Genomic DNA, 11,531 nt, shown 5'->3' with positions numbered 1-11,531 from the left:
TCCTTCTGTCAGAGCTCATAGAGCCAATAGCCTTAAAGGACCTAGGGGAGCCTCCCTTGCTGACTACTTAACCAGCACAAGCATAATGGGAGGAGGCTTCTGCCTCTATTTCAGCCCCATTGTAGCTGCCACTGACCTCCAGTGAGGCCTCACCAGAGCAGTCTGTCTGAACTAACCAGATCCTGAGTGGCTGCCAGTTATCCTAGCCCCATAGCATTGGCATTACACAACCCTAGCAATGAATCTGGTAGGTTACAAGGACAGACTGATGAGGTGACACCTATCACTGTAGTGCATGGGGATGACACATATGCTGCAGACAATGTCCAGGATTGTCAGTGATAAAGGTTAACAGACTTTCCTGAAACTACATACAGCTCTGCTTTTTAAGGGTAACCTGATCCTTTCCCAGTCTCCAGGGCAATCTAGTTAAGGGCCCCTGCTGTGACTTCAAGGGAGCTGGACCTAGCTCCTCTTGAAAATAGCAGTGGATTGGCTCTAGCAGAGATGATTAACATCTCTCTGGGAAAACCATGGACTATTCCACATTTCTATTCTGGTTGACTGCCTCCAGGTGACTTTTTTAATTCCAGCTGTCTCTAAGAAGCAGGCAAGGGGCAAAACATTGTTTTTCAGTGTTAGAAAAGTACAGATATTTTTGTGAAAGTTGCAGTCTCCCATCTTTATCTGTGAAAATCCACCCATGTTTGGCCACTTAAGCCTTTGGGAAAAGGAGCTTGCCCATGCTTTGTGACGACTTGCTAAAGTTTAACTGCAAAAATCTCCAGAGAAGTTGGTCCAATAAAATGTGACTCACCTTGTCTAATATCAGAGACCAACACTGGAGAGAAAAAAAATCTCCAAAGACTGTCTTTATAGTGCGTTTTCCCTCCCCTTCCAGCCCCTAATGTCAACCTGACTGCATGCACCAACCCTAAAGCCCCACTGAGCATGCTCAAGCCCAGGGCTATGGGAGCAAAGCCAAACTTCCCTTGTAATGGCTGTTCCTGCGTGCAATGGGGCTAGGTAGTAGAGAAGCTGTCTTTCCTGGGTGCTAGGTGCCATCCCCTGCCCCCTCTCGCTGGCAACCAGGCACTGTAAAGGGCAAAGCCATCCCACTGAAACACTGAAGTGACTAGCAGACCTGGGGTGCTGCAGAGGAGGGCTCGGGAGTAGATGGAACAAGGAGCCAGGGAGCAGAGACTGGGTCTGGAGACCGGGTGCCAGGGAGGAGGAAGGTGAAACCAGTGGGTAGGGCAGGAGAGGGAAAGGTGATCAGATGAGGAGCCTGGGAACCAGCAGAGTGTGGGGGAGATGAAGCTGATAAAGAGCCAGGTGCAGGGGGAGTACTGAGTGGCTGGCACAAGGAGCTGGGGGAAATGGAGAATATGGGACAGGAGGCAGAGTAGGGAATTAGAGGGAACCAACATTGACTGGACAAGGAGACTGGGAATAGGGAGAAGACAGTCTGGACAGGTAGGACGAACTTACTGGGCAAGGAGACGGGTCAGAAGCATGAGGAGTAGAAACTGGAAGAAGTGGAGGGGCTGGTCAGCTCATCTCGGTGGCCCACCAGGTAACAGGTTGGTGACATTTGGTGTGAGCCGTGGGATGCCCCAGGGGCAGGGGATGGGGGGGGGCAACCCAGGGGATGGTCAGACTCTGGCTCTCAATCTAGAGGAAACACATCTTCCACTCCAAGAGGAAGAGGGGGCAGGAGAAAGAGGGAGCAGAGAAGAGGATTAATGGGAAGAAAGTATCAGAGGGGTAGCTGTGTTAGTCTGGATCTGTGACAGCAGCAAAGAATCCTGTGGTACCTTATAGACTAACAAGATGTTTTGGAGCATGAGCTTTCGTGGGTGAATACCCACTTCGTTGGATGCATCCGACGGGTATTCACCCATGAAAGCTCATGCTCCAAAACGCCTTGTTAGTCTATAAGGTGCCATAGGATTCTTTGCTGCTTTAATGGAAAGGAAGTGAGGGCCTGGCCACTCTTGGGTTTGAAGCCTGCCTCAAGTATCCTGCTACAGCAATTTGAGCCATCAGGAAAAAGAGGGCTACGGAGACACGCCCACAGTGGGGAGCTAGTGTCTCAGTTTAGAGAACTCCCTTGGCTCAGAGTGATTGTTCAGTGACCAAAGCAAAGGGCTTGGTAGGAGTACCTGAAACATGGATAGGGCAGCACCAGGCTGCACCCTATGACCCTTGATAGGGCAAGGTTGGGCTGCAGGGCTGGGAGAATCTGCTGTAGGATGGTGCATAGAGAGCTGAAATTATCTCATCTGTTAAGCAGGAGGAGACAAAGCCAGGTGTGAATGAATGGAAATAACATACCTGGCCACAGGAGGAGAAGGGGACCATCTGTTTGGTTCTCCTGTTGACAAGGAAAGCTCTGGATGCAACTCATGCCATCAGCAAGGATTTGGTATATGGTTATGCAGAAGTGAAGGCAGCAATTCTTTGAAAATACCAAATTACAAGACATTGACAGTGGTTCATGGCCACTGAGATAGCTCCAGACCAGACCAGACAGCTCCAGTGCCCGAGACACAGGCACTGGCTGCGGCCAAGGCGGAGACCTGGGAACAGTTCCTAGCCATACTGGGCAAGGAATTCAGTATGTGGGTTCCGGCATGGCAACCACAGTCCAGCACAGACATGGTGATGTTGGCAGACCTATAGTGGTGATGCCTGGTGGATTTCCAAATAGGGACTGCTCCAGTTCCACCTAAGAGTTTGGAATTGAATAAGAGAACTAAGGTTGTGGCCCAGGGTGGACTAAAGGAAAAGGAGGTGAGAAATTTAAGGGTAAACTGAAAATGGCAAATCCAGTGGAAAAAGGAAAGGTGCCCATCAAGTGCTATTACTGTAGTCAGAGGGGGCACAAAGCCCAGGATCACCTTACAATGAAATCTAAAGTTACTCACTTCTTATGAGCCTGGCAACTCAGCAAAGGGAAGCTCCCAGCAGTCAAACGCTGGCTGCTCCATTCCACGTAGATGCAGACACCAAGGTGTACAGCCACTCAAAGCGTGCTAGCGGGAATAGCTTTGCTCTCCAGTTTTCATTAGAAGAAAGAAAAGATCCCAACAGCAAACAAGTACAGCAAAGCCATTTATTTCATTTTCCTGCTCCCCCAACTCTCCTTATGCAAAGCCACACGCTGCCTTTCTGCACCCCACGGGGCACCTACAACTAAGCCACCTGGGAACTGCCACTAGCCAGGTAAGCTGCCACCTTCAACTCTTCCATGTGATAGCAAAGTCATGAAACCTGGGAACACTAGCAGCCCTGCACTGTTCCTACAGGAGGCAGTTTCATTTCTGCACCTGGCATGGGGCTAGAGTGGGCAGACATGCCTCTTTTCAGTTGGGTCCACTTATTCCCCCATCCCTTCCCCAACACAGCTGTGACTGGGTTCACAACACTGCAGCAGGAGCCTAAAAACCCTCCTTGGAACAATTTTAAAAGTAACATTTCTGTTCATTAAAACAATACCTAAGCTGGGACATGAATGGAGCAGAGCATCCCTGTAAATTAAAGCATTCTAAGAGAGTCCTTGGGTAAGCACACGGACTCCAGAGGGGGGCAGTTAAGAGAGGTCTGGAAAGCTCGGTACTGTTTATGGGCCTTACAAAATATAGCTTTCCATTGCTTCAGGCAAATCTAATCCCATCGCACCTGAGGAGCACTGAGGTGGAGTCACCTGGACAGCATTTGCAGCCAGTGACTGTCTGGAAAGTTAAAAGTCTCTAGTCTCTTTGCCCATTTTTAACCAAGTCGGAAAAGAAAAATTCATCACTCTGCCATAGCCTCAGCCGCTGGCTCAGCGGTGGGCTCTGCTGCTGGCTCAGCCATTGACACAGCTAAAGGCTGATTTGCCAACTCATTTGCTGGCTTAGCCACTATCTGATTGGCCGTCACAGCTGCTGTCACAGCTGCTGTTGTCGTCGTCACATTGGCCGTCGTCACATTGGCTGTCACAGCTGCGGGCTCAGCTGCCGGTTTTTTTTGCTTCTGGGTGGCAGCCACCGCCTCTGCCAGCTTCTCCTCAGGCACCATATTCAAGACCTTCAGGGCAAAGAGCAGCTGGAATTTCGCAGTCCCGATGAAGGAGTTCCCCAGGAAGTTCGGCAGCCCACCCATGCGGTCCTTCTGGGTGTACAAGGGGACGCGGACCATTCCCATCACCTGCAACAGCACAAGCAATTCAGTAACAACAAATTGCGCTTTCAGCCCACCCTCCACACAAGCCCCACCAGCCACCCTGATCCATGAAGGTGCCATACCTCACCAGACCACACCCCAGCACCCAGACCATGCATGCCTTCCCCAGGATGAGCACAGATGCGACATCCAACAAGCCCAACCCCCAGCATGAATACCACATCCCTGCCCATTACTCCATACCAAACCCAAGTGATACCCCACATACCCTCTGCACAAGCACTCTAGCCCCAGTCTGACCACCCACCCTACCGACCCATCCCACCCCTGACACTTCTTCCCTCCAGCATACCACACCTTACCCACTGCTCCATCCCATCCCCTACCATCCCCCAGTATGAGCACCACAGCTTACCATCCCACCTTTCCCTACCACTCCCCACCACCACCACCACACCCCCAACAGCCCAGGTGTACCACCAACTGCCCCCAGGGATGACCTATGTTCTGGGTCTATGCCTTGCCCTTCATACCACTCTGCAAGAATGCTGTGGCTCCATGTCCCCCTCAACAGGTGCCACAACCCAGGGTCACATTTAGTGCACACGCAGCATCGCTCCTGGCAGATCACAGCATCGTACCCAGGCTGTACAAAGAGTCCTCCACCATCTGTGTTCTACATCAGGGGCATTAGATGACCTGGCACAAGCTCACCAACCCTGCCAGAGAAACCTGTAGCACCAGATTCCCCAAAAAGAAACTCATGTCTCTTTCTCTGACTTCTTACCAACTGATGTGCAATCCAAGCTGGGCCTAATACCTTGTTGATTAAAGCAAGGCACTGCCACATAGAAGATCACAGTTCCAGTCATAGACAACACATCCAGACCTCGCGTGATGCCCACCAGAGCTGAGGGTTACTTAAAGTTCTCCCAACCCCCATGTCAAAGGCATTATCTTTATGACTGAAAAGCAATCAGAACCTCCCCTTCAAAGTGCAGCACAAAGTCCTCCCTATGCTACCACCTCCTTGCCAACTCCCCAGTGAAGGGCCAGGACTCAGACCTAGGGACTGCCATGTGGCAGTGCATAGCACTCGCCAGTTGCCATTTGTAGCTGTTAAATGCGGTGCATTCCCCTGCCCAGCTGCAATGGATAGCAGCCCAGCAGGCCTAGTGAGGGAAGTTTCATTTCCCGATGATGTGAAGTCTCAGAACTTCCAGACACCTCCCCCTCTGAATACCCCACCTCCAGCCCGTGGTCCCGGGAATGCACCGCGCAGATCTCGATGGTGTGCAGCTCCTCCAGGGTCAGCTGCCTGGCGTAGAAGTGCGCCACCACGCGATGTGGCCCCTCTGTCAGGTGCGAGCACAGATAATCAGCTTCCGTCAGGCGCACACAGCCCAAACCCAAGCCCAGCACCCGATTCAGACCATCCTCCAGGGACCAGTAACGGCGATCCACGAACCCCCCAGGAAAGCCCAGTAGTCCGTCAAATCGCATCTGCATCTGCAATAGAGGCGCATTACGTTAATGGGGCACAGTACATAGCCTCAGGGACGCTGTGGGAGAGGAGAGGGTACCCCCAGCCAAGAGCTGGACACTTACCACCACAGGAAGCCTCTCCAAGACAAAGGGGCCAAACCATGTGAGGCACAAGACAGTCTATACCCTAATCAGAGAGGTTTGAGGCTTTATTGTACCCCTTTTCCATTGCCCCATTTGCTTCGGCACAATATTAGCTTCTTTTTTTAATTGCCTTTGTGAAGGAAAACCTAAAACCTGACCCAGTGCTGGGCTGTCAGACAGTTTTTGTAGCTGATAGGTGTGAACTGCCCCACTCATCTCATTAGGAAATAAAAGTGCTGAAGGCCAAACAGCTCTTTCACTACAATCATTTTTAGCAGAAAATCCTGCTGCCTTGGTATTTGAGTAGTTTGATACTGTCAGTTTTGCCTACTCCTCCAATTTTTACCTAGTGGTAGCCCCAGAAAGCCGATTCCTACTTCTCTGCAGGACGAAGCTGAGCCTCAAGCAGGTCGCCTTCTTATGAGATACCCAGAGAATGACAAAACAGTACTGGGGAATCCTGACACATCAATACTGCACCATATGGAGAGCCTAAAAGGGAAACCCATCAGCCTAGTGCCACTGTTGGAGTCAGGTGACCTGCAAGCAGCCAGCACCAAGGCTTGACAAGCGTACCAGGCACATCACAGCCAGAGGACCAAGCCTACCAACCAGAGATACACAGAAAAGACAGACACTGGTGAGCTCAAGGGGCACATTCAGTCCCCACCTCCTAGCTACTGTCCAGGAGCAGAGTGCCAGTTTCGGAGCTCCATGTTTTGGATCAGCCTCAGATAGGGGATGGTTAAAAAATGTGAAGCTCCAGCCTCTGTACCTGCAGGAAGGGAGATGCAGCTCTCCTCTGCAGGCTGCTGTGAAGGGGGCATTTCTGCTGCTCTGCTCCTCCCCTACATCTGGGTTTTAATCCTTCTCAGTGACTACCTCCGGGCTCTGCTCAGCCCTTCCCAAGGTGCAGCCGAGTGAAACAGACATGACTGTTGTCAGTTTCAATGTCACTTACAGCACTGTGGAGAGCAACAGCAAAACCCACTAGTCTTGTTCAATTCACTTTGTTCTTGTTCAGCAAAACCCTGTGGGACAGCAGAGGCAATGAAACACCCCATCTGCAAACTCTGGCAGACAGCATAGCAGAGGTTCACGTCTGCAAAGCCATCCTCACAGCCATAAGGGCCATATAACAATATGGTAAGACATATGCACACACACAGCCCCTCTCTATGGATTAAAGGGTCTTTTCTGCAGCAGCTGCCAGCACAGAATCCACAGGCCTAGGGCGACCCTGCTAAACACGCTGGGATGGCTAGTGATGCCTAGGGGCAGAGGGTTAGCCGCTGTCCTGGGGCGAGGCACGGCCAGGCAGGGTAGAACTAGCAGATCTGTGTTTGGGCAGCGACAGGCAGCCCGCAGGGAGTTGGTGCAGTAGCCCGGGGAAGGCCGCAGCCCTAGCCCTGAGCGGGGGGTCACAGCTCTCCATCCCGCCAAGGGGACTCATGAGTCCCGCACCCTGAAGGCCGGGGCGGTTCCCCGCTCCCAACCGCAGGCCCCAAATCGCCACCCAACCAGGCCCGGCTTCCCGCTCCCGACCCCAGCCCTCGCCCAACCGGACCCGCCCCAGGCCCTACCCCAAACCCAGGCCCTACCCCAGCCCCCAAGTCGCCCAACCGGACCCGCCCCAGGCCCTACCCCAAACCCAGGCCCTACCCCAGACCCCCAAGTCGCCCAACCGGACCCGCCCCAAGCCCTACCCCAGACCCCCAAGTCGCCCAAGCGGACTCGCCCCAGGCCCTACCCCAAACCCAGGCCCTACCCCAGACCCCCAAGTCGCCCAACCAGACCCGCCCCAGGCCCTACCCCAGCCCCAGGCCCGGCTCCCCACCTCGCCCAACCGGACCCAGCCCCCGGGCCCCGCCCCACGGAACCCGCCCGAGGCCCCGCTGACCAGCACGGCGTAGCGCAGCGGGATGCGCCCGAAGAGCATGCCCGGGTTGGGCGCGTACAGCATGGCGTGGCACGAGTGGCTCCAGCCGGGCCCGAGCCGCATGGCCTCGTAGCGGCTCAGCGGCTTCAGCTCGGTCACGCCGGGCACCGAGAGGGAGGGCAACAGCCCCGCCGCGCCCGCGCTCCCCGTCAGAGCCGCCATCACCACACGGAGCTGCGACCAGGGAGAGGCCAACCCTGCTGTGTGAGCTGACCTATCACAGCGCTGCAGGGCGGAGCCACACCTGTAAGAGCCAATCACCGAGCCCGATGTCCGCATCCAGCCAATCACAATACGGCGTGTAACACCAATGCAACAGCCATCACCCAATCCGACCAATGCCATTCCCAGGAGGCGGGCACTGTAACGCCATTAGTGGCCCTAGTAGCCAATTAGATCAAAGCTGTGGGCAGCGAGGCGCGGCCGCGCGGCATGCTGGGTTCTGGCCAGGGCGGACGGGGGCGCTTGACTCCCAGGCGCAACTGACCAGAACCTCCTTCCCGGGGGAGGGGGCGGGGCTCCTTAGCTCCGCCCTCTCATGACCGCTGGCTGCTACCCACAGTCGTGATTGGCTGCTGGGACCAAGCGGTAGTGCAGTGAGGAAAGGCAAGGGGGTGGGGCGGGCACTCAGTGATCTGGCGGGCCTGTTACCAGTGGGTCCGCCTGGCTGGAGGAGCTGGGGGAGGAATTTGGGGCACTGTGACGAGGGTGACCAGACAGCAAGTGTGAAAAATCAGGACAGGGTGTGGGGGGGTAATAGGAGCCTATATAAGAAAAAGACCCAAAAATCGGGATTGTCCCTATAGAATCAGGACATCTGATCACCCTAACTGTGACCATGGGCTGGGGGGGGCGGCCCCGTGACCCCAGGTGGGAGGGGGTTGGGGGCCATACTGTGACCCTGGGTGGGAGGGGCTGAGGGGGCTGCACTGTGACCTCAGGCAGGAGGCGATGCGGGGGCTGCACTGTGATCCTTGGCGAGAGGCGCTGGGGGGGGCACACTGTGATCCAGGGGGCCTGTGCGGTGGTTGGAGGGAGCAGCTGGATGGAGAAAACTGGGTCTTGGGGGGGGGTGTCCCCAATGTCTGGCCACTAATCTACATTATACTGTTCAGCCATTAGGTGGCTCTGCATATCCTACGCTCCGCGCAGTGGTCCCTGTCAAAGCTTTAGGGACGAACACATGTGGGGTGGGCGCGAGCTCTGTAGCCGGCGTCTACATCAGTATACGTGACAGACGTGAGGCAAGATGGGCATTTGGGACTGCAGCTGGGTTTGGAGGGCTGCCCTCCCTCTCCCCAGATCCCTCTTCCGGCCCAGCACATCACTCCTGTTGTGCAGCTTGGACAACACTGTGCAGATGCTCGGGTGTGGGTGTCTGCCCCTGGCTGGGGATTTCAGAGGGAGCACGGTGGCCTTGGCTGGAGGATTACGCTCCCACCCCCTCACGCTCCCCCGAGCTTCAGTTACTGCAAAGTTGAGGTGGGAAAGCTCCAGCCATCCTGTTCACCCCACCGTGGGGATGGCCTGTTTGTTCACATTGTGGTACTGGAAGGGGATGACTAGAGCTTCCTGTTCTAACTGGACAGGCTCCTTTCTCTGCAGTAGGTATCAAAACGTTGTGGGCGGAGGAGACTAAGGTGGCTATTTCCTTCGCAAATCAAAGGCAAAAGCCCAGCTCCAGCTCCCTTGTGCACCAGCTGTGGCTGAAGTGTCTTCAGATCAGCTGGCTCTGCCCAAATTGTCAATAGCATCCGCTCAGCCTTCTTGTTGGGTTCTTTTCAGAAGTTCTGGTGGGAATCAACCCTCAGATGACTGGTCTTGAGGGGGATGGAGGGATTAGGGGGCTGGGGAAGGGGAGAGTGCTCTGCCCGCACGGGATGATACTGCCCTCTTTAGTTACCTTCTCTTGATTAAATGGAGTGCCTGCAGTCTGCCTGGGAAGAGCTTGCACAGGCAGATATATGGGCTGCCCTGCCTGGTGCCCTTCAATAGCTCTGTGGTTCGTGCAGGGTGCTGTAATGTGCTTGGAATTATGCCCTTAGATTCCTGGTTTGAGTCCAGCTGGGAGGAATAGTCTCTCTCCTGAAAAACAGCTGTCCCAGGGCCACTCACACAAAGCATGTTAACAGCTGCCTGGCATTTGCTACCAAAGCCTTAGGCTTCCCTTTGGAAGCAGAGATGTAAGGAGATCTGTGAGTGAAGGAGTGACTGGATGAAGCAAGGACACCCAAGGCTTTCTCTGAATAGAAATGTGGCGGTTGTACCTCGAGAGCGACCATGGGGTGAAGGTGGGCCTGTCCCAGACATCGCTCTCTGGCTATAGATGTTGCAGTTTAGAGTGTGCTTCTCCGGCTGTAGGTCTGAGGGAGGCAGACCCCCTTCCAGGAGTAAAGCAGTCCAAAACCAGCAAGGGCAAACCAAACAACATTAGAGCCCTGTAGCAAGGTGGTGTGGCTCCCCTCCTCCCCAGGGAGGGTTGAGACCCATCAGGTGCCAAAAGGGGCGGGGCCACTGAGCAGTAGTCCCACCCCTCAGAGGGTCAGGAGGTGCCCCAGAAGTATAAAAGCAGGCCCTCAGCTAGAGCCCTGCCACCATTGGGAGTGGACCTGCTAGAGGGTGCTCCTGACTGGGAAGCTGTGGAGGCCTAGGGCCGTTGCCCTGACTGGTCAGAACTTCCCCACTATGATGAGGAGCTGCTGGAGTGCGGGAAGGAACCAGACGCAGACAGCTTGTGTGTTCAGGAAAGCGCGCCGCCGTGAGGCGTGGCAACCTTTTTATTCTTTCAGTTACAGCGTCATGCATAGCTTACAGCCTTGTTTACTTGTTTCGCATTGGTGGAGGACTCTTTCTTCCCCTTTTCCCCCCACCCGCTGCGTGTGGGCAGAGCGTGCTGTACTTTCCTAATCTTGTGATAGTATGGAGTCAGCATTCTGAGGCGAATCAGCATTCTGTGGCAAAAGGGGGTTTTGCAGGAAGCGGTTTCTGGTGGCCTGCCAGCCAGGACCGATCCCTACATCTCCCCCTTTTCTTTAAAAGGAGAGGGCAGACGTTTGTTTGGACCATGGGCACCCTTGGGTGCACAACGAAATTAAGGAGGGGATGCACTGTACTGAATGCCACAGCAGGCGAGTACGAGGAATAAAAGGCAGAGTCCTCCATAGGTTATTAGCTGACGTAGCCAACCCCATCCTGGCAGCCAGCTAGATAGCCAGTCCCACCAGGATGAAAATGGGTCATTGTCAATTTGAATTTGAACAGTAAGATTCTTAATAATGGCTAATTGATTGTCAATAGCATGAGAATGATCAGAAATATTAAAACAACACATATCATTAACTTTTTCACAGCCATAATGATGCAAAAGCAAAAGATAATCAATAGCAGCTCTATTTTGCAAAATGCCATGGCGTAACTGCGTTTGTTCCTCATTAAGCAATGCCACTGCAATAGACGTGGCATTAAGAGCTTTAGCTGCTGAGCAGGCTAACCGGTTAAGATTTTTACTATTCATAATTGTTAAGCCAGGTATACCAACTAAGGAAGCAGCCAGAGCCACATACTCAGTTTTGGACAGGAGCTCAACTTTGGAATCGCAATCAGCTGACAGCTGAGTATACGAACGCTTTGCTCGTGGTGTATGCTCAGACCGGGGAATAAGAATGAGGGATAGACGGCTGATGCAGCAATAGGTGCCATCAGTAAGATTAGCTGGGATATAGTTAAAGGTTCGGTCAGTGCATGTCCAGAACCATCCAGGGGGCAATTTTATGTGCTTGTAAAGGTAAGAAAT

The 11,531-nt window shown here is 53.9% G+C and overlaps 1 protein-coding gene across 2 annotated transcripts; it reads right to left on the bottom strand.

Annotated features, from left to right (window-relative positions):
* Nucleotides 1–3,104: 3,104 nt before the first annotated feature.
* Nucleotides 3,105–7,936, bottom strand: NUDT16L1 (nudix hydrolase 16 like 1). Of its 2 annotated transcripts, XM_030577932.1 has the most exons (3): nt 7,700–7,934; nt 5,419–5,679; nt 3,105–4,194 (listed from the first exon to the last, which is right to left on the bottom strand). In XM_030577932.1, exons 1-3 carry the CDS (start codon nt 7,898–7,900, stop codon nt 3,802–3,804), a joined length of 855 nt encoding a protein of 284 aa, XP_030433792.1. In that variant the 5' UTR covers nt 7,901–7,934; the 3' UTR covers nt 3,105–3,801. The 2 variants fall into 2 exon arrangements, with proteins under 2 accessions (XP_030433792.1, XP_030433793.1); XM_030577933.1 differs by lacking the exon at nt 5,419–5,679 and having other exon boundaries at nt 7,700–7,936.
* Nucleotides 7,937–11,531: the final 3,595 nt, after the last annotated feature.

The sequence above is a fragment of the Gopherus evgoodei genome, chromosome 10 (genome assembly GCF_007399415.2).
Source record: "Gopherus evgoodei ecotype Sinaloan lineage chromosome 10, rGopEvg1_v1.p, whole genome shotgun sequence".
In the NCBI taxonomy this organism is placed as follows: domain Eukaryota; kingdom Metazoa; phylum Chordata; order Testudines; family Testudinidae; genus Gopherus; species Gopherus evgoodei.
This window is presented reverse-complemented; position numbering and strand designations above follow the sequence as displayed.